This window comes from Embiotoca jacksoni, unplaced genomic scaffold, assembly GCF_022577435.1.
Source record: "Embiotoca jacksoni isolate LCO1_2020_lvr unplaced genomic scaffold, fEmbJac1.0.p SCAF_29, whole genome shotgun sequence".
Taxonomy (NCBI): Eukaryota; Metazoa; Chordata; class Actinopteri; family Embiotocidae; genus Embiotoca; species Embiotoca jacksoni.
This window is the reverse complement of record NW_027185380.1, coordinates 2,993,084-3,020,993: the sequence shown is the minus strand read 5'-3', so window position 1 is coordinate 3,020,993 and position 27,910 is coordinate 2,993,084. Positions and strand designations below refer to the sequence as shown.

The following is a 27,910-nucleotide window of genomic DNA, read 5'->3' as shown; positions in this document are numbered from 1 at the left end:
GCCTCGGGTGACTACAGATGTGGATGCAGAGTTGAATTCATAAGCAATGAAACAATTCAATTAAGTATGCTCAGGTTTTTTCTGCCACAGCATTACCCGAGTTTATAGTGGTGATATATAGACATAATTATGGAGGTGATGAGATTAAATGTTATCTTACAAGTCTGAAAAACAAGACGACTCCAGCTGAAAAGGCTTTTTAAAGGACCAAAGCAGTGATCATCATTTCAAAAGAAACAACTTCTAGTCTTGTATTGCAATTTTTATTCAATTTGCTCAGACAAAACAATATGTTAGCATGTAAGAAAAGACTAATTAACAGAGAACAGTATGGTACAATGCAGATGATAAAAGAAAAAGTCTGGAAACCCATCCATAAAACTTACTTCAGCAAAAGTCATCACTTAAATTGTTCCTACGAATTCGCAACGTTAGTTCCCTCAGCAGACAAAGAGAAATGTTTCCATCGTTAACACGGAGTTGAGCTCGCTGAGGATACAACAGGTTGGTTTTTGTAAAGAAACACAAACACTAAAATGGTGTGAGGGAACTTGGAGCACTGCAGCCTCATCTGGACCTCCTCACAGGGAAAATTCTCCAGACTGAAGATCCTCTTTCAACCCTTGTAGGCCTCGTGTCAAAGTTTGATTGTACTGCTGAGCTGTAAGAGAATCAACTGAAGGAAACAAATGACATTGATGTTAAAAAAACAAAAAGAAAGATCTTGTGGCAGAGATGTTTTGTTGGTGTCAGACGCTACCTATTGTAGGTCACTGAACTCTCCTTCACAGTGACCGTGATGGAAAAAAAAAAGACAAACAAATTCACAACTGCATGTGATCATAACGACAGTTCCTACAGATTTTATTACTAGTCAACTTTAAATCTTTGACATATTAAATGCAACTTCGGAACAAGGCACAAACCACATAGCTTCACAAAAGGATCAACTTTTCTCGATCAAAACATCACCTGCCGTCACCGCGTCTCTGTTTTTAGATCTCTTGACAAAAATGATGCAAAAATAAGAAAGGCGATTTGTTGAGAGCGACAATGTTGAGCAGGAGACTGCCGGGTTGAATCCTTTGGTGAGAGATCCTCCCTGGTGGCACCAGAGGCCCTAAACCACTGCTGTCAGAGTCCGGCCCATAGCTCTGCGGGTTTTTGTCCTAAAGTGCAATCGCTGCTATGTAAACCCTGGCTGGGTGTTTCTATTTGAAAACAGCTGGGCGAGAGGAAGAAACAGTCGGAACTAATCATGAAATCAAAACTCCTCCTCACTTAAACCGAAGGATCGTGGCGTCCGTCCGTTTGAAGCCCAACTGTAACCTCAGTTGCTTTTATCACAGTATTTTTTTAAACCCAACTCAAGTGTTCGACAGGAACTGAGGGGAACAATGTTTTTTTTTTCTCAGAATGGGATTTCTCATCCTTTGTAACAAAGCTATAACATCAAAGCCCTTGAACACAGTTGTGTAGAATGAGATCCAACGAAGGTGTCAACAGCCACTGCTTCACAAAGGTTTCGCTTGGATACCAAGTTTATAGCTGCGCATTATAAGAACGCATCAGCCACTTCCTGTAATAGTCATCTAAAGGGGCACAAACACAGATTTCAACCCATGTAAATAAGTTCCCATGGTGAGTACTGTTCAGCATTTTGACAGCCGTGTTATGTTTCCTGTGGCTTTGGATGAGGAACCTCGATAATGTCATGATGAGGTCATTAAGGGAGCCGTGGGAGCTTTTATTTTGAAAGGTGTTCAGATTCATCAGGCAGCGGCGTTAAGGGTGAACTGGGGAGACTGTATGCACACCGTATTGCTTTTTAAGGTCTCAGCTGGATGCTTTGCAGCAACTACGACATAAAACAACAAAGATTCTGAGTCACCAAGCATCACTTTACAGTTTGTCCGTGACCCTGGAGTCCTCTGGACGGTCTCCAGCCTCCCCTGCAGACCCACAGTGGGGGCTGCTTGACAGTCTGGAGGTTTGATTGTGTTTGTCTCCTCCTCAGGATCTCATTCAGACAACAAGAGTACAGAACTGTAACGCAGACTTTTATCTGGTGCCTGTAATCTTGGAGCCACAGCTACAGTATTTGGACGTCAGTCTCTCAGCTCCAAACATATCAAGTTGATTGTACTTTGAGCTTTTAGTGAAACAAGCTCAGCGCTGAAACGTTGAAACAAATGTGTTTTTAGTATAAAGTGACGGTTCCCTTATTGATGCAACAGCACAGGGGAAAATACAGCTTCTCATTTTAAGGATTTGACAGCGGCAGGAGAAAAAGGCAAAGAAAGAAAGGATGAAACCAACGGTAGTAAGCACTGGTGAAAGAATAAATGGCACATTCACGTCCTCGTTCGGACACCATCTCTCACACATTTGGGTTGTCTGGTGCACCTTTTTCTAAAAAAATCTGTTCATCTCCAATGTGGCTAAAGATACAGTATCCTTGAATATTTTATAGAAAACCAAAAAATAAAAATATAAAAGGAAAGTACTGTGAATTTTAAAAAAAATAATGCAATTTCATGAAATCATGTCTTACTGTGTTGCTCTGTTATGCTTGTTCTTATTCAAATTAGCCTTCAGTTTTACAGAATATCTGCCATGCGGTTGACTTGAAGTGGAACAGTGACACACAGCGACATCGTCCGGCTGGAGGGCCGACGAGGACAGACGGACACTGAGAACTGGGGCAGGTGGGCCTTAAAATAGATGCTACACTTATTGCTTGTAATAAAAAACTTGTGACAGTTTCGTGGCAGACTTGTGACTTGCCGAGAGAATACGACCGTACATGCACCAAACGCAGTACTGAAAGACAACATGACTGGAAGGAAAAGTTCTATCTACACGTCTGGCCAGCATAATAGTGAGTCAGCACTTTTTGTTGACAGATAAGGTCTCGTAGAGAAGCTACCTTCAGTGTCTCGTCCACCTGCCACTCAACAGGATGAAAAACCAGAAGACAGAAAATGTCCAAGTTCAGGAGGGAAACAACACTTGAGATTATGATTCTACAGACGAGGAGACGGACGCGAGCATCCTGTTTAAAGATGGGATTATTGAGCTGCTTGATATGTCCGCACATCGACACGCAAACAGACATGATTTATAGATATGATTGTTTTTCCTAAATATCTTTTTCTCTCTTTTGTACATATTCAGGTTAAAATAGTATTTGAGGAAGACAAGCTTTACAGTGTCCTGCAGTGGTGGACTTCACCAGAGACAGTCAGTCCCACACACACACACACACACCACACACATACCCTCTCACACACACACACACACACACACACACACACACACACACACACACACACACACACACACACACACACAGACATACACACACACACACACACACACTCACATTTACACACACTCACATTTACACACACTCACTCACTCACTCACACACACACACACACACACACACACACACACACACACACACACACACACTCATACACTCACACACACACACACACACACACACACACACACACACACACACACACACACACACACATGCACGCACGCACACGTGCTACTACGGCATTATGGGAAAAAAAGTTTGTATTTTCCATCCCTACTTCCTGTCTCCAGTCTGTGAATGAAAGGAGCCTTATTGATCGTGACGTTGGGCGTCAACGTTGTTCTGATCACTTGTTGTTGAAACGGTGTCATCAGGACTTCACTTCTGTTTTCTGTCATGTTTTCTTCTTATTGTTGGACAAAGAGAGAAATCATCTTTGCATAAAGACACTTGCTTCCCTGTCAGACTGTGCACTGTCCTCCAGGATGTGATGTCCTCAGCAGGGTGTGTGTGTGTGTGTGTGTGTGTGTGTGTGTGTGTGTGTGGGGAGGAGGTGGGGGAGGGGGAGGGCAGGAACACGAGGTCTTCTGTTAGTTACAGCTATCAGCTACAAGGAGTTACAAGCCTCCCACCACCCTGTCCACTGCTGTTGTTGTCTCTGCCCCCAATAATGTCCTGCTGTGTGTTAATATGATGGTTGTGTCTTCCCCGTCTCGTCTTCTTGTCTCTGTTCTGTCGTTGAGTCGTCATGTCTGAAATGGACCGTTCGTCTGTCTGGTCACGTGGATGTGATGCTTGAACCGGAAGTCTGGATCTTCTACGCCGTGCTGGACTTTCCCAGCTCCTCCCTGATGGCTGAGGACACAGAGAACAAAGGCAGAGACATGTTCACTAAGTCCTTCTTCACCTCAGGTCTCCATGTTTCTGGAAGCAGCGTCCCAGTGAGCAGGTAAAGGTACAGAAATAAAACTCTCATCTGGGAGGAGCCTCAGAAAAATACACAATGATGCATGTCGCTGTCTTGATTATTATTCTGCTTCATAAAAATTCCGTCAGACCTGAACTTGAACTTGAACCTGAACCAGAATCATTTCCTTTCATAGAAAATGGATTAAAAAGAAAGAAATTTACTTTGTTGTCCACGTGAAAACCATCCTGACAACGACGGCTTTTAAAGAAACCTTGAGGGTCCTATTAGCTGTCAGCCAATTCATACCGCAACCTGCTCTGCTGGAGAATAAAGCTTCTTTGTCCCAGAAACCGACGAGGTGGTTGGACCGACCAGAGACTGCTGCTGTCGCGCAGCGAGTTATGTTGCTTGATCACGTTAGTGAATTAACTGGACTTGAAACTTGAGCACTAAAACAGAATGAGGTGCGTCTGTTGGGGGACATCCAGGTGGTTTCTGTCCCTGCGTTCCAGGATCAATACTACCATCCTACGCAGTACGCAGACAAACATCTCCTACTTCCCAATGCTCGGTATGCTAAATGCAAAAGGCCAAAAGTACCAGGATGTTCGACTCCATCTGGTCGTATTCTGCAGTCTGCAGGTCAACATGAATTTCTGGATGTTCTGACCCACAATCCTTTGCAGAGGAAGAGACATCACATCAACTGAGACGCAGAGACAGTTGGTGGCGCTGAAGCTCCGCCCACAAGGAGGATGAAGGAGGAGAAGAGGCATTAAAAGGAAGCTTACTTGTTCCAAATCTCATTCTTTTTCTTTTAATTTTTTTGAAACTCTAAGACACTTTCCACCCTAAACGGTTGCCATCTTGGCTCCGTACAGGAAGGGGTGGGGCCACCGACATAAAGGATTTTCAAATTAAAAGCGTGTGAGGAAGCTGCAGCTGTTCCTGAACACAAAGTGTTTCTTTTCCACTGCTGCTGCTGGACAGAAGAATCAGTGTGTTTATTGAGTGTTAAACAGAGGAAACAAAAACACGCTGAATTCTGGGTAAAATAATGAAAGCTGCAGATATTTTGGAGGGTGATGTGTTCACATGATGAGGTCATTTCCTGTCAGTGTGTGATGTGAAACAACACAACTCTGTCTAAACTAGCAAGAGTCCTAACATGGAAGGACTATCCACCCTGGTATTGTCAGTCTAGATTTCCGACGCTGCGTCGGACGCTGCGTGCAGCCTGACGGCCTCCAGCACTGCAGGAAGATAGTGAAACTCACTTTTTGAACCTGCTGCTGTGAGTGCAGCTTCCAAAAGATTCAGTGTGTGAACAACATGCTTGTAGCTCCTTCTCATGAACATAAACCACCACGTTCTTACATTAAAAAGCCATAATAATCTATCACCTCTGACAACAGTTAATGAATGACTGTATGTTTCTGAGAAGATCATGTGTGTGTTCTCTCATTTCCTGTTTCCCGCCAGCATTTGAACACAATATACTCCTGAAAAATACAAGTTATCTAACAATCACTGTTGGAGGGAAGGAATGAAAGAACAGAAGGAGTGACTGATACGTGTTCAGGAGTGTTGATCTACTACTAAAGAGACTCCACTGCTCTTTCTGCAGGATGAAGTGGATTCACTGATATTTACCATCAATAAGCTCCTCTTTTAGTTTTGACAGCTCCTTTCTCATCTCATCAAGAATGTCCTGAAATATGAAAAAAAAAAAAACACAATGTCACATTTCCATATAAACATGATAAATGTCATCAGAGAAGAGACAAAACAGGCTGATGCGACCTCGCAGGTTTCTTTTCTAACTTCAGCTGCCCTTCAGCGGTCACATGACTTCAGAAGGAGATGACAGCTTCCTGTGGCTGTAAGATTCTCTGTCTACTTTACAAAGCAGATAATCCCTGCAGAGGGAATCCCAGTGAGATCAGACCTAAACACTTAAAGACCGAAACAAACTGACAGAGAGACTATGTGGCTCAATTAGTATCATAAACCTCATGTCTGATCTATAATCTATGATCAATGACAGAGTGAGTTGACAGGGTGTCATCTGTCTCTGTGACAGATAGGCAGGACGCTGACAGACTTCACTTATCTAGCAGGCTCATTCACAGAGGGAGGAGGGAGGAGCACACACACACACACACACACACTGACAACACACACACTCACAGAGAGACACGCACGCACGCACACAGACAGACAGACGGACAGACGGATGGGAGGCTGTGGCTCAGACGGTAGAGTGGGTTGAACACTAATCGGAAGGTTGGTGGTTCGATCCCCAGGTCCTCCTGTCCACATGCCTAAGTGTCCTTGAGCAAGACACTGAACCCTAAGTTGCTCCCGATGTTGTACCATCAGTGCGTGAACGTGCTCCTGATGGCAGCACCCTGTACGGTGATCTGTCTCATTAGTGTGTGAATGGGTGAATGGGAAAACCATGTTAAAGCGCTTTGAGACCGAAAGGTGATAAAGCGCTATACAAGTACAGACCATTTACCACACACACACACTGACCAATGAAAAAAGCTGCATGAGATGTGTTGGGTATGAATGTGGATGTGCTGGACAGAAGAACAGTGAATGCTCGTGTGCTTCGACATCCCTGAAACGTCCCAACTCTCTGCTGGACGACGGCTACATGCAGTGATCACAGCTGTTACAGTGCGTGAAGGAGTTTGCAGCTCAAGTGGAAACTAAAATGCAACCAAAGCTTTCATCAACAGAAAACATGGTCCGTTGTTCACCAACCAAAGCAAGCCAAAATCGAACAGATTAAAATGCAACACCAAATTATCCTAACAATATCGCCACGTGCCATGTCGGGAAAATTTTACATCTTGGGGGACATTCATTGGATTTGAGAATCCCAGTTCTTAGGCTCGTCCCGGTTTTGATTATATTTGGGTTACGGCATTTACATGGAACACAGAAAAGTCTGGATATTTAAATCCCTGTGTTGTATCCCAGGTACTCATTACTGCATGCTGCTTTGTGATGTGCACAACACAAAGCAGCAATTTTGAAATGGTTAATTTGGTTTGAATGTGGCTGTTGAAAATGAAAACTACTTTGGTTTACAGTGGGTTTAGCACTATTACATATAATGTATTAATATAATATGAATTAACCTTATTGCCAGCAGCCAGAGAAGAGAGCAACAGGAAATAATTAAATAAATATATTTAAATTATAATAAATATAATGAATAAAGTGTACATGACAGCATATTTAACTCTTTGATCACTAAAAGACAACACTCCACTTCTCAACTGCTCCACAAGTGAGACAATCGTTGCTCCCATTTTCTTTTGTTACCATTACATCACTTGGCTGAAGCCACGCCCCCACACAGTTAAACCAGTCGTGGTCAAAACCGGGATAAGATGTATGGACGCAACGGTATCCTGCTTTTTGGTTTGGGAGCACTCCAGCTAGCAGAGTCAGGATGGTCAAAACCGGGACAAAGACTTCAGGTTTCTAAAGTTTGGATATGAGCAAACACAAAAACGGGACATTTCAAAAATTTGATAATAACTGGAGTCCATGTAAACACAATCCTGAAGATCACCACAGGATTTATAACGGCGGGGACCTGTGCTGTTATTTAGAAATTGCAGGGAAAATCCAGGAAAGCAATGAAAGGCTTAATTGCATGTTAAATAATTAAAATTTAAATAAACCCAATGGATTTAAATCAGGGGCCATAAAAAAAAGAACTGTAGTTATGATATGAAAACATGTGCAAGAGGCCAGCATCAGTAACAAAGAGGCAAAACAACACTGATACAACACACATGACTGAGCTGTGAATGGATATAGTGCAGCATGCAGCTGCCTCCAGACTTGAATATCGATCAGGTGAGTTGACCTTTGACCCACAGAGGAAAAGAGATTTTGTCACATTTTGACACAAACTAACTGCCATGACGATGTAATATCTCACTTTGCTGTAGTACAGGAACAACACAGGGAAAAAGGAACATTTTCAAATGTCTGTCTGAAACCGGAAATCTGTGAAACATTGCTTAAAGTTTTCACTCACCTGTTTCAATCTGTCATAGTCAACAGCGTCTGTTGGCACACCGTTGGCACTTAAGGACGCAGTGGGTGTAGGTGTGGATTTAGGTCTATCAAAAGAGACAAAGAACGGACAGAAAGTCAGGATATTAAAAAAGATTTAAGGTACTGCATTATCTGAAAGAATGTTTGACCAATAAATGTTTTGATCTCAGAAAAATCCCCCGAACTAAAGAACCTGACCTCATGTTAGTGTCTCAACGTTTGTTTACTTTGCAATGGAATATTCGATTGCAACTTATTCTGCACCATGATGGAAAAATAATATACTGTAGTTTGATAAATATGACTCCAACTGCCTTTATTGTAGTTCAGCATCAGGAGGGAATGTAGATTAGAAAGAACTCAGCCACAGTATTTGACCTGCAGCGTATCTGTCGTCAGGCTTTTGGAGTGTTTTTTTTTTCCTCAGTTAAAGTCTCAGATTAATATGAAATACAAAAGCGATGCTGCCAAAACTGCAGTTAGGAGCCAAATCCTGGTCAACGCATGCACACACACTGGGCTCGTGCACACGGCCACACATGCATGGAAACACACACAAAAGCGCACACAAAGGCTTCAGCAGCCGATGAAAATTCCCGTCATGAAGCCAGACCTCTGCAGCTTCTTTGATCGAAACACCCACTCCCACATGTCAAGGAAAGAACCTACTGAAGTAAGCGCTCATGTCTAATTTATTTATTTCATGAAACAATATGTATTTATTTTTATTTTTATAAAATATTTTCCAGGTTACATCTTTCAAGAAAAATCAACACTGGCGGGACAAAGTAAGTAAATGCTTTGTAATTATCTACATTATTAATCAGAAATATCCGATAATCACATCTTTATCTGTTAGCAGGTATGAACAAACAAAATCTACACAAAATCATAATATTGTTATTGTCCATATTGCATGTATCTTTTAGGTTGGACAAAATATGTGAACCCTTGAGGTAATTAACAAAAGCTGGAGTCAGGAGATAAAAACAAAGCTGAAGTCCAGTCAGTAAAAACAAGTGTATTTTGTTGAGTTTGTTATTTACAAGTATCTGCTGATGTCAAGCATGCGTTGAAAAGAAGTGTTACAAAGTCATCGCGAAGAGTTTTTATATTCACGAGTCAGCAGTTAGATTAAACCGTGAATAAATGATAGATGATTTAGAGCTGTGACTTCTCTCCTGAGAAATGAGCATCCGAAAGCAAAATGCAGAATGATCAATCAGGTTGAAGGACGTCCAGAGCAAACAGGGCTGGAGCTTATCGCAACGGGTTCACCCTCTACATTCACCAGTCCATCACAGGGCCAACACTTAAAGACAGACGGAAACAAAGACCGTTCATGCTCTCAGTCCAACTGAGGGACATTTGTAGAACCACCAATGAAGCCGACATGCATGTCTTTGGACAGTGGGAGGAAGAGAAGCCACGCAGGCACACAGAGAACATACTCTCAGAAAGGTTGTATGTTCTCCTACTTCTCTCTCCTGCACTGGAAATACTTAATAAATATATTCAATAAAGATATAAAAGATGATATTTTGTGTGTCATGAGCTGAAGCAGATTGTGTTTGTCTGTAGAACTTAGATCAGATCACATTCTGAAGGGTTCACAGTCTGTTTAGCTTAGTGGGACACCAGTGTTGAAGAAAACGAGGAGAATGCCAGCAAATTTCTGCTCTTTACGTGAGAATCATTCGACGGAAGACTGAGCAGCCTTCAAGAGAGGAAGTGTGTCAGAGAGGAGGAGTGAAGGAAAAGGAAACGAGCTCAGCAGCAGCTCATTAAAGTAGCGTCAGGCAGGAAGCATTAGGGGAAATTATGTTTGTGGTACTTCATGTAATAATAATGTAAGATGTAATAATTAAATTGAGATCATAAGAGGTTTATGATGTTTTTAATTATAAATGTACCGATGCAGTTGGTGACACGTGGTGGTGTGCTCAGCTCTCTGTGTGTCACATATTAAAGTTGCTTTAATAAGTTTGAATCACAAACACCCAACTGTCCTCTCTTGTGTGCACACAGCCTTATCTGTGCCAGCCTGCTGGATCTCTTCTGGCTCTACAACGATAATACTTTACCAAGTCTGCTCTGCGCTGGGCGGACACTCATGTCTGCGTTAGTGGGAGTGATACGGATGGTGTACAGTATGTGACGCACACATCAGGATTTCCCAGTTTGGAAGAAAAGAAGTTGTGAACGTGGCGTGCACATCAGCATGCAAACACAATGGCTACATGACATGAGAACTCATCCAGCAGACAAGCAGAGCGTTAGAAAACACCACAGGACACACGGACAACAGATGGACAGCGCCGGCCGGCAGGCTGCTACTTTGGAAAGGAACACAAAGACAACACAGGAGTCACTCCAAGCGTTTAAAAAGAAGTCCTCTCCCAAAAAAATGACCACGTCCATCACAGCAAACCTTGATTCAAAAAATTGATTTAAAGAAAGGATTTGTCAAACTGTCCGAGGCCTCGTCTCTCTACCTGCTGGAGGAATCTGCTCCCGTGGGATTCCTCCACGGAGACTCTCGTCTGTGTGAGCAGCAGAGACACTGATTTTACTAAAGCTTGTCTGTGGCTGGATGTCCTCAGCCTAATGGTTTTCAGGAACTCCTACTTAACATAATCTGTATTGAACCTGCAGCACCGCCATCTGATTCAAGATGGAGGAGGTGAACTCATTACTACAGTTTGGTTCTGGAAAGTTAAAGTATTTTCAGCTGCTCCAATCCTGCACGTGTCATCATCTGTTTATGGAGGACTTTTATTCATGCTACAGAAGAAGATGCATGGAGGGCTACGTGTGAACTTGTGAAAGTGTGAACTTGTGAACGTGTGAACAAGTGAACAAGTGAACGTGTGAACGTGCGAGCGTGTGAACGTGTGAACTTGCGAACATGTGAGCGTGAGCTTGTGAATGTGTGAACTTGTGAGCGTGTGAACTTGTCAATGTGTGAACATGTGAGTGTGTTAACTGGTGACTGTGTGAGCGTGTGAACGTGTGAACTTGTCAACGTGTGAACGTGTTAACTGGTGAGCGTGTGAACTTGTGAGCGTGTGAACTTGTGAACGTGTGAACTTGTGAGCGTGTGAACTTGTCAACTTGTGAGTGTGTGAACTTGTCAACTTGTGAACGTGTGAGTGTGTGAACTTGTCAACGTGTGAACGTGTTAACTGGTGACTGTGTGAACGTGTGAGCGTGTGAACGTGTGAACTTGTGAGCATGTGAACGTGTGAACGTGTGAACGTGTGAACTTGTGAGCGTGTGAACTTGTCAACTTGTGAATGTGTGAACTTGTCAACTTGTGAATGTGTGAGTGTGTGAACTTGTCAACTTGTGAACGTGTGAACTTGTGAACGTGTGAACTTGTGAGCGTGTGAACTTGTCAACTTGTGAACGTGTGAACTTGTGAGCGTGTGAACTTGTGAACTTGCGAGCGTGAACGTATGAGCGTGAGCTTGTGAGCGCGTGAACCTGTGAACTTGTGAGCGTGTGAACTTGTTGATATAATATTTTTAAATATATCTTTTACTTGAGGTCGTGAAGCTTTCACCCAACCAAACTTGCTTATCTAAATCTGATATCATTGTCTCCTGTTCAGCAGTTCCCACAACGCCGTGGTGTCGAACAAACATCCAAAGTGCACATGAAGGCCACATAAGCTTTGGTGATGTTAGCCCCAGCAGAGCCTCATGCTTATGATGCTAATGCTTCAATAATATTGTTTCTCTGAGCTCGAGAAGAAACAAGGTTTAGTAGCATCGCTGCTCGTCTGCAAGTCGATGAAATGTTTTCAAAGCTTTCGACATTAACAGTACTTCAAATGTAAAAATCTACAACAAATGACATCATAGACAAACAGGAAGGACAGCAGAGACGTGTGGAGACACGGTACCTTCCAATAACTGGAGATTTGCTACCGTTCATGGTGTTTGTTCTCTCCCATGGCTTCCTGGGCATGTCTGCAGGACACACACACACATGAGGAACAAAGAAACACAGCTTCTCTGACCGTGTCACTTTCAGTTCAGCAGTCCAGTGATTATCATTAAAAAAAAAAAGCTAATAAAATAATAGCTGTAAAATGGAGGAATTGTGGAACTAGATATTAGTTTTGGGTTCGCTCACCTGGTGTGCTACAAGCGGACACTTTAGGGGTGGTGTTGATATCCCCCTCTTCCTGTTGAGCCGACGGAAACACAGTTCAAAGGTCAAAGACAAGGCGACAAATGCAACTTGTGCTGATAAAGATTCAACACAAAATCAATTGAAATCTTTTAAACAGAGATATTATTTTATTTATATATTGAGAAGAGACATTAATGAAGATCAAGACGCAACAAACTTTCAGTTTAGTTTGAATTAAAATATAAAACTTGTGTGATTAAGACAAAAATCGTATTTATCAAATGCAATGAAATAATGAATGAAAAAGCAGAAAAAGGCCCACGCTGCACACTTCTCTAGGGGTGCAGGATGTCAATATGATGTGATATGATAAATGCCACTAATGCCAGATGTAGGTAGGATACTGTGGGGGATTTATCATTAACTATAACTGAAAGGCTGAATCAGCAAATGTTTTAAAATATCTGCATCTAACAACTTTTTGAAAGCAAAACACAAGAAACTAAAAGAAACTTACTGATCTCTGGTCAGGTTCAGGAGACGAGCCCTTCTCTGCAATTCTTCTTCTGAAACACAGCAAGCATGGTGTTAGACATGAAGTCCTTGTTTGTTCCTTCAGCCACTGCAGTATGTTCACAATGAAAACCAGTCATTAATATTATTATTAATATTATTATTACCCATTATAACAGGTGTTGCCAGAAATACGCCACAAAAACAGCATGAGAATAAAACCCCAAAGTATTCTGTTCGTTTTGTGAAGTACGATCTGGACCTGGTTTGAAATACTTAGCTCGAGACTGAAGTTAAAACAGTGTGTGTAGAGTTGGTGTACCTCCGGGCCAACAGGGCGCTCATCTCCTCCATCAGCCCTCCTCCTCCGGCCAGCGGCCCGTTGCCCCTCGCTTCACATTTGGCCCCCGCCGCCCCCAACATGGCTGCAGCCAGAGCTGCCCCTGCTTCATCACTCTGCAGAGCCACCAGCACAAACACAATCAGAGGGAAGTATTTACACAACGGAAGGCAGAAAAAATGTGTTTCTATATTACATCACATAAGAAATAAATAATAAAATAGTACAGTGTTTTTCTTTGGTCAAATTTATTGTTGATTTCTGTATTTTGCCATGTTACACACAAGCAGACGTTGTCAGCATCACATGAAAACCTCCTCTGAGAGATCACGAGACAGATGGTGACTCTGTGTGTGTGTGTGTGTGTGTGTGTGAGAGAGTGTGTGTGAGGTCATGCGTGAACATGGCGTGTATGCATACATGTTTCAGTGACAGTGTGCTGTCTGTGTGTCAATCAACAGTTTGTGTCAAAGACTTTTACTGAACCCAAAGTACAGAACCAGAACTGTGTGTTGGTGTCTCGTGTGGTTCAGATATGAAGATGAGTGCAGACATCAGTTGTCCAGCCTCCCAGTGGTCCAATAAACCAATCAGCAGCTCACCCTTGGCACTTTGCGCAGCTTGGCTCCGGCGAGGGCGGCGGCCAGGCCCGAGAGGGGGCGGTCCTCCGCGGGAGAGAACAGTCCGGTGGGAAGGGGAGGCGCTGGAGGTGGTGGGGGGGCCCCCGGAGGAGGAGGTGGACCCGGTGGGGGAGGGGGGGGTCCCGCCTGGAGTCAGCGTGGGAGGGAGCGGAGGAGGTGGGGGCGGAGGAGGGTGGGCGGCCGGGGTGGTGGGTGAGATGGCCTGAGTGGTCACAGTGGAGCCGGGTGGCAGGGGTGGAGGTGAGGGAGGGGTGGGGGCGGTCAACCCCGGGGTCTGCCCCACGTCTATTGTTGGGGGGAGGGAGGGAGGCGGGGGAGGGGAGGGGGGAGGACACAGGAAAGGAAAATGAAGTTTATAGGAAGTCATCCAGACAAACAGCAGCTGCTCACTGTGTTTTCTATCAGGCGGTACAAACACCCCGAACTTATCAGGATGTTCAGCACATGAAAAACAGGAAAAAACTTTCTATATTTCTATATTCCTCCATATTTCTATATTTCTCTATATTTCTATATTCCCCTATTCCTCCATATTTCTATATTCCTCCATATTTCTATAATCCTCTATATTTCTCTATATTTCTATATTCCACTATATTTCTATATTCCCCTATATTTCTATATTCCCCTATATTTCTATATTCCTCCATATTTCTATATTCCTCCATATTTCTATATTTCTCTATTCCTCTATATTTCTATATTCCACTATATTTCTATATTCCTCCATATTTCTATATTCCTCCATATTTCTATATTCCTCTATATTTCTCTATATTTCTATATTCCACTATATTTCTATATTCCCCTATATTTCTATATTCCTCCATATTTCTATATTCCTCCATATTTCTATATTTCTCTATTCCTCCATATTTCTATATTCCTCCATATTTCTCTATATTTCTATATTCCACTATATTTCTATATTCCTCCATATTTCTATATTCCTCCATATTTCTATATTCCTCTATATTTCTATATTTCCCAAAGGTCATTGTGATAAACTGCACTAACATGAGTTAAAGTGTGAGTAAATCAACAGGTGACACGTTGCAGGTTATTTAGAGATGAAACATGGAAGAAACAGGACGACATGCTGCATCACTCCAGCGAGGTGTGTTAACGTCATACAGCGTTAGAGAGCAGCAGTGACTGCATTCATGTTTACATGCTGGGATGTTATTGTTTACTGTAAACAATCAAAATATATAAAAAAAAAAAAAAAAAAAAAAAAAATCGAAATAAATTCAATGACTGCCATTTAACACCAACACCAAGCATTACATTTACAAAACACACATACACACACACAATGGACAGTGATCACAGGAATTTAGGCAGCAACCAAAAGATGATCGTGTTTATAATCTTGTAATTTTTCTTCAGATAATCAGAACATTTCTGTTCATGAATCCACGATCAATAATCTATGATGGAATGTGACCACGCTGAACTGCGATCAATACAAAACCAGCAGTCCGTTCTCTTCCAGCCAATCAGGGTGATGAGCGCGGAGGTCGAAGTTCATCGAAACTCCCCCCCTGTGGCTGATAGGAGAATTGCCACGGGATAAATGTCCGAATACGAACGCTGGTGTTGCAAACACAGAGAAAGACTGCTGAATATAAACGGAGGGAGAAAGCTGATCATTTACATTTCAAGAGCAACATGTGCTCTTGTTTTGAGGAAAGTCATGAATAAAGTTTTCCAGTGAGCCTACATCTGTCAGCTCCCTTTCAAATGCAAGTGCAACATTAAGCCTCTTGACATTCCTGTGAATGAAACCTGAAACTTGACTGACTGAAGAACACACAGAGCAATACAATGAGCATCAGTCAGAGTTTAGATGGAAAAATCAAAGAATCAGCTCAGTGCTGGAAAATAAAAGCTAAACTTTGACTGAGAAATGATTGACAGAAAATGAATCAGTCAAAGGAAGGTGGTTTCATACAGACTTCAGTCGGTGATCTGTATTCACTAAAGAACACATTTCACTCACAGACACAGACAACAACGAGACATATTTCATATCCAAGGAACAGCCAGACCTTCAGGCAGCAAGCACGAGGACAGACGGAGTTGATGAGAGCAGACGAGGACACCGGGACGTCCCACAACAGCAGGACGTCCTGAGGGACGCCTGTGTTCTGGGCCCCCCGGGTCAGACCCACTGTTAGTGTGTGAGACAGAGAGCAGTCCGGACTGGAGGCCTTACCCTGCGGCTGACAGGAAGAGCCACCCTGAGCCGGGGGGGGCTCCGTGTCCGGCTCCCCCGACCCCCCCGACAGGCCCGGGCCCACGGGCGGGGACAGGTGCTCGGCAGAGGTGGCGGTGGCTGCGGCAGCGGGGGGCGCTGTGGAGGGAGAGGGCACACCAGGAGCTTGGGATGAGGAGGGGGGAGACGAGACGAAGGAGGAAGGCGGTGGGGGAGCTACTGGGGAGAGGAGGGGGGGAGGGGTGGGCGGGGGAGGCGGCGTCGGGCAGGTGATGCCGAAAGGGGTGTGGCTGTGTGGGATGGTCACAGGGGAAGGCGCGGGGAACATGGGGGGCCCGTTGGGGGACGGCGAGGGGGGCTTCTGGGTGAGAGGGGAGGGAGCGGCGATGGGGAGGAGTGGCCGCGGACCGGTCGCCTTCCCCGGGGGGCTGCTAATCATGACGGGGGGAGAGGGGGGCAAGGGAGTGAAGTTGCACGCTGACCACACCACAGACTTGGGCGGAGGCGGAGGTGGAGGAGCCGGGGCGGGGGCCGGAGCAGTGGGCGGGGCTTGGGGAAAGGCCTGCTGTCGCCTGGGAACCGTGGCGTAGTGAGGCAAGACGGGGTGGAAGGCGGAGCCGAGCGAGGTGGCGAATCGGGAGGCCGAGTGGCGGAGCGGAGGGGTCGGGGGGGTGGTGGAGGAGGTTAATGGAGCCGGGTAAGTGGGCGTGGACGGAGACACGGGGGTGGAGGAGGTCCGGCCGTACTCCTGCGGCGTGGGAGAGCACAGCGTGCTTTCAAAGGCTGAACGAGTCACGCCGAGTGGACGAAACCATGGACAGACAGGACAGAAGGAAGGACAGAAGGAAGCAGCCGTCGTGCACACGGGGGGGAGAGAGACAGCAGGTGAGGAGGCGGAGGAGGGAGGGAGGAGGCGGAGGAAGAGGGAGGGAGGAGAAAAGAGAAGGAGGAGATGAAGCAGGAAGAACCAGCACAGCTAAACCAACGTTTCCAGGTTGTGTGAACGTTCTCAGGCTGAGGTGAAGCTGCTAGGTTAGTGGACAGGTGTTAGCGAGGTGGACGGAGCCAGACGTACAAAGAGTGCTGCTCGCTGACAGAACAGGGAAAGAAGGAGTGGACTGAGGAGGACCAGTCAGCAGGAGGTTACCCACAGATCAGAACCGGACCTGCAGCAGGACCACTACAGAGCAGCCATGTTGATCTTTAAACAGCCTTCATTTACTGAACATGAACTAAAGAGACATTTACACTGTTTTCTTTCTACTTTTCAAGATCATGAAATAAAAAGTAACATTTGAGGAGCGGCTCTCTTTGTCTCCCGCAGGGGGCGTATTTACTTCTTTTCTCTCAGAAATCAACTAAATATAATTTGCATCCAACTGCATGAATACTTCTGCAGCTCATTTAGGTCTGGGGGTGGAGGGCTATTTGGAGAAAGACTTCCTCTCTATTAGTTGCTTCAAGAATAGTCTGCACACCTCGAGCATTCTTCTTTTATTAGAATATTTTAACAGCATAATTGTATTAAATGTGACGTACCAGGAAAAAGCAACATGCTCATCGCTCCTGTTTCATTTGGAAAAAACTCTTGTTTTCTTCCAGATAAAAGAAAATCCAAGTCATGAACGTTTTTCCTCAACATGTATAAAACCGACTTTTACATTTGGTTTTGATGTTTGTCTGATTACCTTAAAGCTGTGTTTGGTCATGTTGGTCAGCATGGCTGCTGGTTTCAATCCTTACTGAGTAAACTCCATGTTATCTGGTATTCTTCTTCTAAAGATGCTTCTTCTTCTCCTGACAGCATCTAAAAGAGCTTTTCTACGTTCTGCTGACCAGCTTTCATCTTCATTATATATTTATCAAGGCTGCTCTGGCCGCTCGGACTAATTATGTTGATTGTGTTAATGTAACGCTCTGGTGCTCCCCATGTGTGGGGCCAACGTGCGTGTGTGTGTGTGTGTCTGTGTGTCTCTGTGTGTGTGTATGTGTGTGTGTGAGTTCTGTGTGCTTGTGTGCGCACATGCAGAAGATGACGAAGCCACGCGGCAGCCAGGCTGCTCGGTGCCAAACAATCTGGACTTTGAGGAAAATTAGAACAGAAATAAATCCAAAAAAGGTCAAACAGAAGGAAGCAGCAGATCTAATCTTTAAAAAAAAAATCATCTTCAAAAATCTGAAGGAAAACAACAATATACACCACTGTGGCCTATTAATATCCATGTACTCTAAAAACACTACAGAACGTTCATCTAAATATGCTCAAGAATGAACTGCATACTGTGACGCGTCAGCTCCATACTACTCTGTAGATGTGGTGTGTGTGTGTGTGTGTGTGTGTGTGTGTGTGTGTGTGTGTGTGTGTGTGTGTGTACATGACTTAAGTTAGTATGGGTCCATAACAAACACACTGTCTCAAATGTTGAAAAATCAAGTCACATTTTGAATTTCACTATTTTTGTTTTTTTTGTAAACCTTCTCAGTATTTTGGATTAAAATGTGAACAATGTTAAATGAAGCACTTTCAGCCAACGGACCCACCAGATAAGAGCATCAACAAATGCACACATCAGAACAACTGATTAGAAAATAGTTCAGATGATTTTAAAATGAATATCTGGCCGACTACTAAATAAAGAGTTGACAAATATTGAACTAATCTTGCAGTAAAGCAGAGAGCCCACAGAGGGCCTGATTTACTAAGATGTCAACTGAAGGTACTACATTGTGTGTTTATTCCAGAAATGAGCCCATTTATTTTGCACCCGTTTTGCAGGTGATTTAGTAGTTTAGTAGTTGCGTCGCTGATATGAGGTGCTAATCCCTTTATTTAAATGAAGAATTTGCTTGTTTTAAAGTGACAGTGGCAAGAAAAGCCGTCAGAAGTGTTTTCATGTTGTTGGCCGTAAATCATCATTCAGTTCATTCAATAACTCAGAAATATCTTTACTGGACAAACAAGATGTCTGAATAATATTTGGGCAACAGACACATCAACACACATACCAATACACAAACCAACACACACACACACACACACCAACAGACACATCAACACACATACCAACACACACAACAATACACACACCAACACACACACACCAATACACACGCCAACACACACCAACAGACACACCAACACACACAACAATACACACACCAACACACACACACACACACACACACACACACCAATACACACACCAACACATACACCAATACACACACAACACACCAATACAGACACCAATACACACACCAACACACACCAATACACACACCAACACACACTAACACACACACCGACACACACAACTGTCCTTGGGGTTTCACCAGCATTCTCCCTGATGAGGTATTTTAAGGCTCTGAGTAACGCCACTGAACCGTGTCCGCCTGCCTGCCTGTGTGTGTGTGTGTGTGTGTGTGTGTGTGTGTGTGTGTGTGTGTGTGTGTGTGTGTGTATGCATGCATATGCTAATAGGCTGACTGTGGCAATGAAGCATGCCATTCACTGCAGCCTTCCCTACTGACCCAGTTCCTTCAAATCCTGCAACCAAACGCTGCTACAGTTTAGAAAGTATAGAACTTCAATGTGCTCCACCTGTGGCTCCACCTGGTGCTCCACCTGTGGCACCACCTGGTGCTCCACCTGTGGCTCCACCTCATCCCTGCTTTTACTGGTAATTACACTGGGCTGAGAATATGTCATTTATCTGCAAAACACAACTGAGCTGTGTGTGTATTCAAAATGAGCTTTTCAAAACTCTTGAGAGGAGTTTTCAGTAAATGGTTCTGTGAACATCACTACAATGACTTCAACACAGTGTGTGTGAGGGTGTGTGTGAGGGTGTGTGTGACCGGTGTGTGTGAGAATGTGTGTGACAGTATGTGTGAGGGTGTGTGAAGGTGGGTGTGAGGGTGTGTGTGACCCAGTGTGTGTGAGAGTGTGTGTGAGGGTGTGTGTGAGAGTGTGTGTGACCAGTGGGTGTAACCGTTGTGTGTGAGAGTGTGTGTGAGGGTGTGTGACCGGTGTGTGAGAGTGTGTGTGACCGGTGGGTGTGACCGTTGTGTGTGAGAGTGTGTGTGAAAGTGTGTTTGACGGTGTGTGTGAAAGTGTGTTTGACGGTGTGTGTGTGTGTGTGTGAGAGTGTGTGTGACCAGTGTGTGTGAGGGTGTGTGTGACCGTTGTGTGAGAGTGTGTGTGAGGGTGTGTGTGAAAGTGTGTGAGGGTGTGTGTGACCGTTGTATGAGAGTGTGTGAGGGTTTGTGTGAGAGTGTGTGTGAGGGTGTGTGTGAGAATGTGTGTGTGACCAGTGTGTGTGATTGTGTGTGTGACCGTTGTGTGTGAGAGTGTATGTGAGGGTGTGTGAGGCTGTCAGTGAGAGTGTGTGAGGATGTGTATGAGGGTGTGTGTGACCGGTGTGTTTGAGGGTGTGTGTGACCGATGTGTGTGAGAGTGTGTGTGAGGGTGTTTGTGACCGGTGTGTGTGAGAGTGTGTATGTTATATATGTTATATCTATTGTATGTTGTATATGTTGTATAAGTTATATCTGCTGAATGTTGTATATGTTGTATCTATTGTATCTATTTTATGTTGTATATGTTGTATATGTTGTATCTATTGTATGTTGTATATGTTGTATTTGTTGTATATGTTGTATCTATTGCATGCTGTATATGTTGCATATGTTGTATCTATTGTATGTTGTATATGTTGGATATGTTGTATTTGTTGTATCTGTTGTATCTTTTGTATCTATTGTATAGGTTGTATCTGTTGTATATGTTGTATCTTTTGTATCTGTTGTATATGTTGTATCTTTTGTATCTGTTGTATATGTTGTATCTATTGTATCTATTGTATGTTGTATATGTTGTATTTGTTGTATATGTTGTATCTATTGCATGTTGTATATGTTGCATATGTTGTATCTATTGTATGTTGTATATGTTGTATATGTTGTATTTGTTGTATATGTTGTATCTATTGTATGTTGGAATTAGTTGTGTATGTTATATATGTTGTATCTATTGTATGTGTTGTATGTGTTGTATCTGTTGTATATGTTGCATCTGTTGTACATGTTGTATCTGTAGTATATGTTGTATCTGTAGTATATGTTGTATGTTGTATCTATTGTGTTATATCTGTTGTATATGTTGCATCTGTTGTATGTTATATATGTTGTATTTGTTGTATGTTATATATATTGTATCTGTTGTACATGTTGCATCTGTTGTATGTTATATATGTTGTATCTGTTGTATGTTGTATATGTTGTATCTGTTGTATGCTATATATGTTGTATATGTTGTATCTGTTGTATATGTTGTATCTGTTATATCTGTTGTGTGTTATATATGTTGTATATGTTGTATCTGTTGTATGTTATATATGTTGTATCTGTTATATATGTTGTATATGTTGTATCTGTTGTATATGTTGTATGTTGTATCTGTTGTATGTTATATATGTTATATATGTTGTATATGTTGTATTTGTTGTATATGTTGTATCTATTGCATGTTGTATATGTTGCATATGTTGTATCTATTGTATGTTGTATATGTTATATATGTTGTATTTGTTGTATATGTTGTATCTATTGTATGTTGGAATTTGTTGTATATGTTATATATGTTGTATCTATTGTATATGTTGTATCTGTTGTATCTTTTGTATCTGTTGTATAGGTTGTATATGTTGTATCTGTTGTATATGTTGTATCTATTGTATGTTGCATCTGTTGTATGTTATATATGTTGTATATGTTGTATCTGTTATATATGTTGTATATGTTGTATCTGTTGTATCTGTTGTATCTGTTGTATGTTATATATGTTGTATATGTTGTATTTGTTGTATATGTTGCATCTATTGCATGTTGTATATGTTGCATATGTTGTATCTATTGTATGTTGTATATGTTATATATGTTGTATTTGTTGTATATGTTGTATCTATTGTATGTTGGAATTTGTTGTATATGTTATATATGTTGTATCTATTGTATATGTTGTATCTTTTGTATCTGTTGTATAGGCTGTATCTGTTGTATCTTTTGTATCTGTTGTATATGTTGTATCTATTGTATGTTGTATATGTTCTATCTGTTGTATCTGTTGTATATGTTGTATCTGTTGTACATGTTGTATCTGTTGTATCTGTAGTATATGTTCTATCTGTAGTATATGTTGTATCTGTTGTATGTTGTATCTGTTGTGTGTTATATCTGTTGTATCTGTTGTATGTTATATATATTGTATCTGTTGTATATGTTGCATCTGTTGTATGTTATATATGTTGTATATGTTGTATCTGTTGTATGTTGTATATGTTGTATCTGTTGTATGCTATATATGTTGTATATGTTGTATCTGTTGTATATGTTGTGTGTTATATATGTTGTATATGTTGTATCTGTTGTATGTTATGTATGTTGTATCTGTTGTATGTTATATATGTTGTATATGTTGTATCTGTTGTATATGTTGTATGTTGTATCTGTTGTATGTTATATATGTTGTATATGTTGTATCTGTTGTATGTTATATATGTTGTATATGTTGTATCTGTTGTATGTTATATATTTTGTATATGTCATATTTGCCCTCTAATGGTCCATTTAGAGTCCCTCACTCCAAATGTGTTGGGCTGATGAATTATTTTATACATCAGTGTGTCCAGCAAGAACAGAGGTCTGAATCCTGAAGATATTAAGGGATGTGTGCGTTTGTCATCACTGTTTGATGATGAAAAGTGTCATTTGTGCAACTAAGCATTTAGCGTGTAAATCTGTTTGATTTTAAGAGTAAACTGACAAAAGACGAATCATATCGTATCGTATCCTATTGTATCATAGCATAGTTTATTGTATCGTAGCGTATCGTAGTGTAGTCTATCGTAGCGCATCGTCGTGTTGAATTGCATCGTAACGTAGCTTATGTAGTTTATCTAGCACATCTTGTCATATCGCATTGGAGTGTATTGTATCGTAGCGTAGCATATCGTATCGTATCGGAGCATATCATATTGTATCGTAGCATATCATATCGTATCGTATCGGAGCATATCATATTGTATCGTAGCATATCGTATCGTAGCATATCATATTGTATCGTAGCATATCGTATCGTATCGGAGCATATCATATTGTACCGTAGCATATCGTATCGTATCAGAGCATATCATATTGTATCGTAGCATATTGTATCGTATCGTAGCATAGCGTATTGTATTGTACCGTAGTGTATCAGATCGTATCATATCGTAGTAGCGTATCAAATCAGATGTAGATTAGAATTAGGACACAGAAATGTAACATCTTCCAAATTTGATAGAATAAACTCACTTAAAAACATATTTTGGGAGACATTTTTAGAGCTCATTCTTATATATATATTAAAATCAAAATGTTAAATATTCACTGTTAATTGATGTTTTTGTAGAGATTAAAGCCACTGAAGGCCAAACAAGCATAAAACAGATGTTGTATTAATATAGAGTTCAGTGTCAATTACTTTGTCAAAAAAAAAAGGATTTAAGATATTTATTATTATGAAGAATATGTAGATCTTTAACTTTAGCCTTGAAACTCATACCCTTGTGTGTGTGTGTGTGTGTGTGTGTGTGTGTGTGTGTGAGCAGATAAACCAAAGTGCATCACTCACCGGCGTTGGAGATTCGTCTCCCTCTCTCCCAGTCCTGCTGCTCTCTGTCCAACTGCTCCTGCTGCTCCTTCTCCAGCCGCTCTCTCTCCACCTTCTCCCTCTCCATCAGCTCACGCTCGGTGCGCTCCTGCTGCTCCTGGCGCTCCCGCTCCAGTCGCTCCCTCTCCGCCTGCGCCTCCCTCTCCTGACGCTCCCGTTCCTGACGTTCGTGCTCCTGACGCTCGAGCATCTCTCGCTCCAGGCGCTCCTGTTCCTGACGCTCCCGCTCCATCTCCATCTCCATCTCTTTCTGTCTTTGCAGCTCCTGGAGCTGCCTGGAGGAGGAGGAGTAGAGTAGAGAGGAGGAGAGGAGGAGGGGAGAAGGAGAAGGAGGAAACAGTGATGTGCGAGTTAAAAAAATTCACATCAAATTTTCAATTTCCACAAAAGCCAACAGAAAAACGAAGTGATTATTTAAAGCCGACGTCCAAAATCAAATGATGAACATGTAAAAAAATGTAAACTTCCATCCATGAACGAAGAAAATCAGTCTGAATGAAAACAAAGAGCGAGTGAGGAGGAGTGAGTTAGTGCAGCTTTGACCCTCCTGACCCACAGGCAATTACTCTATTCATTATATAACATGTCTCATTATATCTTAGTTTCTCTTCGGCACAATGGCCGTGTTGTTATGCAACGACAGCCAGCTTTGCTAAAATTTGGGCAAATGAAAATCACACACTTTGAGTTGGTGCTTTTGGCATCACACTGCAGCAAAGAGCCAGCTGTGTGTCTGTTGGGGAACATTTCAGATGGAGGTCGAAGATTCTCAGTTTTTTTCTTCATGCAAAACCCAAATGTGATGTTAAATATCTTGTGGTATGGCGTGTCTGCAGATTCAGGTTTGGTCACTAGGTGGCAGCAGAGGGCAGCAGGAGAAGAACTGGTGCTGCAGCAGCAGTGAAGCGAGTGTCCACATTTTTATGCACACGTGTGGAAAAAAAGGGTTGTCATTTACAATTTACTATAGCTGAGCTTCTGTGTGAAATATGTAACAATCCCTGAGGGAAAACTGTTGCAGCAGTTTGTACAAGACAATTAAATAAGAGCATAACATGAAAAAAGAAAGACTTCCATCACAGCCGATATATGCAACAGACATTCCCATCCAGCCATGACTCAATGAGAATGTGAGAACAGATGAGTCAATAAGGTGTGCAGAGAGCTCGCAGGGAGACAGAGAGGAAACAAATACACAACATATCGCACAACTACGTCAAAGAGGAAAATTGCATGACCACGATGTGTCCAGCTGTATTTATTTATTTGATTTGTTTTTGTGTATATAGTTTGCGTGTATGTGTATTTATTCATTGCTCTTATTTTTTTCTAAAATAATTATTTTTATCTATTTTATCTTATGTATACCTATTTGTAAATTTGTTTCTTATTGTGTGCACCTTTTTGTGTTTCTCTGCTGCTGTGACGACTACATTTCCCTCCTGTAGGATTAATAAAGTCTAAAAGTCTAAAGTCATACTCACGCTGATGAAAATAAAAAAAAAACTCAACTCAAGCTGTCTTTCATCACAACGTCTGACAAGAGAGTGACGGATTCTCAGGAACAAATTACTATTACAAAGAGGCTGTGTGTGTGTGTGTGTGTGTGTGTGTGTGTGTGTGTGTGAAGAGCGAGAGATAAAAGGTGAGGTAGAGGGAGATGGAACTCTTCCAAGTTGTAATCATTCAGGTTCACACAAACACGTAAACAAGTTTCCCACAAAATGGTTCCTTTCATTGGAAAATCTCAACTGCGTGTCACATGATTTATTGGGTCATAAATTGCTCCGGCTGTAAATAAGTGAGCATTAAATTCATAAATTACACAAGAAGAGAGAGAAATGGTGGGAAATGGATCTAAATGCCAACACACGCACGCACGCACGCACGCACGCACACACACACACACACACCCCAGATGCTGTCAGGTTGTTTGCCGTCACTCCTCCTGTTCTTCAGAAAGCTGACTCACAGCTGAAAGTCAATCATCAGCACAAATGTTGCTTAATGCAAACACACACTTTTCCCTTCCATCTGCCTGAGGGGTACACACACACACACACACACACACACACACACACACACACACACACACACTGATGTTGCAAAGCATGGTGGGACTTCCCAGTACTGACATCATGTTTGTCACTGTGTTCCCATGAAGTGTTGAAGCTCCAGTGAAGTTGAGAGAAACCTCCTTTAAACACACACGAGCACGTTGCAGAAACTTGAATTGTCCATTTTCAAACTAAAGGAAGTTAAAACCAGGAAAACACAGATTTGAGGCCCATTACAAAATCCTACGTTTGTGGTGATGATAATTCTTTAGACAGCAGAGGGACATCAGTGCGTCACATATTAGTGGTTTATGGAGGTCTAATAATAAAAATTAGCCTTTTCATACTCATATGACATATTTCTCATCATGAGATCATTTATTTAAGGTATAAGGTTGTTAGATTATAAGCACACTTTGTCTTGTTGCATCAAAGAACAAAGAATCAAAGTATCTCGCTTTAATGTGAAAAGTTGTATGTTGTTATGAGGTGTGATCAGAAAGTGTTTCTGTAAACACTGATAGGTTCTCACTTCTGTTGGTGTGATGTTATATGAACATATAAACATATGAAGTGATGACAGCGACATGCAGCTCAGGGTTTCATGTGTTGTGTATGTGGATGGACTTGGTTTGTGCACCTGTGTTTCATGATATTGTGTGTGTGTGTGTGTGTGTGTGTGTGTGTGTGTGTGTGTGTGTGTGAGGGTATGTGTGTGTGTGTGTGTGTGTGTGTGTGTGTGGGTATGTATGTGTGTGTGTGAGGGTATGTATGTGTGTGTGTGATGTGTGTGTGTGTGAGGGTGGTTATGTGTGTGTGTGTGTTAAAAGCCTTTTCTTTATACTCCATCTTCCACAGTAGGAAGATCTAATCATGTTTTAACTGTATTAGCAGAGTTTGGATGATTCATGACTCATTAATGGATCTACTGTCATCATCCTGTTGGTTTCACAGGATTATCTGACCAATAAGATGCAACGTTCTGATCCCCCTCCACCTCCACCTCCATCCACGCAACACCGGACTGAGTGGGATTTTCTTATGAAAGGCAGCGAGATGGAAAGAAGGAATGATGGAAGGAAAGATGACAGAAATGAAGAAGACTGTGATGACACACCATCCTGACACCATTTGAGAGGTCTCCTTAACTCTATCTTACACACACACACACACACACACACACACACACACACACACACACACACACACACACACACACACACACACACACACACACACACACAAGCTGCCCCAGTTCTCACGGTGCCTCAGTGGTCCATTGATGTATTTACAGAATCACAGTAATAAGCAGGATTCACGGCCACGTCTCCTCAACAATAATATATTCTCCCCGATAGCAAATTAATCCCCGAGGGATCATCAGCAGCAGAACATCTTCACGAGTAACTACAGCTCATGATGTAAAAAACATCGGATCAAAGGGGATTCCACATTTCACTGCAATGTTCTGCGGAAGGACAGCTCAACTGTCAGCAGCCAAACGCTGGCAGGACTGCAGCCGGTGCAGCATCTGGTGCAGCAGCCGGTGCAGGTGCAGCAGCCGGTGCAGCCCCTGTCTTCTGATTGGCTGACCATTTTCTGAGTGACACGTGCTCAAACCAACCACGTACATAAGTATTCACAGCCTTTGCCATGACACTAAAAACTGAGCTCGGTTGCTTCCTGTTTCCACTGATCATCATGAGATGTTTCTACAACTTGATTGGAGTCCAGCTGGTAAATTCAGTTGATTGGACATGATGTGGAAAGACACACCGTCTATATAAGGTCCCACAGTTGATATGTCAGAGCACAAACCAAGACATGAAGTCCAAGGAATTATCTGGAGACCTCAGACAGGATTGTATGGAGGCACAGATCTGGGGAAGGGTACAGAAACATTTCTGCAGCATTGAAGGTCCCAATGAGCACAGTGGCCTCCATCATCCGTAAATGGAAGAAG

At 42.4% G+C, this 27,910-nt stretch overlaps 2 protein-coding genes across 2 annotated transcripts in view; both read right to left on the bottom strand.

The window, feature by feature from the left end:
- Positions 1–247: 247 nt before the first annotated feature.
- On the bottom strand, positions 248–13,403 carry LOC138205509 (protein enabled homolog). The gene is made up of 8 exons (XM_069161526.1): positions 13,303–13,403; positions 12,985–13,033; positions 12,468–12,519; positions 12,246–12,301; positions 10,823–10,890; positions 8,308–8,392; positions 5,895–5,952; positions 248–4,186 (listed from the first exon to the last, which is right to left on the bottom strand). The coding sequence occupies exons 1-8, from the start codon at positions 13,401–13,403 to the stop codon at positions 4,149–4,151; spliced, it is 507 nt and encodes a 168-aa protein (XP_069017627.1). The 3' UTR covers positions 248–4,148.
- The window catches only part of LOC138205498 (protein enabled homolog), a 69,119-nt gene continuing 54,554 nt past the window's right edge, over positions 13,346–27,910 (bottom strand). The window contains exons 5-8 of the mRNA XM_069161512.1: positions 23,852–24,165; positions 16,180–16,962; positions 13,923–14,246; positions 13,346–13,436 (exon numbers count right to left, since the gene is read on the bottom strand). Coding sequence (XP_069017613.1) covers positions 13,432–13,436; positions 13,923–14,246; positions 16,180–16,962; positions 23,852–24,165 — 1,426 coding nt within the window. The 3' untranslated portion in view covers positions 13,346–13,431. The remainder of the gene's footprint in view (positions 13,437–13,922; positions 14,247–16,179; positions 16,963–23,851; positions 24,166–27,910) is intronic.

Bases quoted from the DNA above. Each gene is read 5' to 3' on its own strand.
- LOC138205509 (XM_069161526.1), bottom strand. From the start codon at position 13,403: ATGTTGGGGGCGGCGGGGGCCAAATGTGAAGCGAGGGGCAACGGGCCG. The intron at 10,891-12,245 runs GTTATTGGAAGG...TAGTAAAATCAG, and splicing joins TGAACGGTAGCAAATCTCCA to TGTCTCTGCTGCTCACACAG. The intron at 4,187-5,894 runs GTAAATATCAGT...CTGTGTCCTCAG, and splicing joins AAAAGAGGAGCTTATTGATG to CCATCAGGGAGGAGCTGGGA.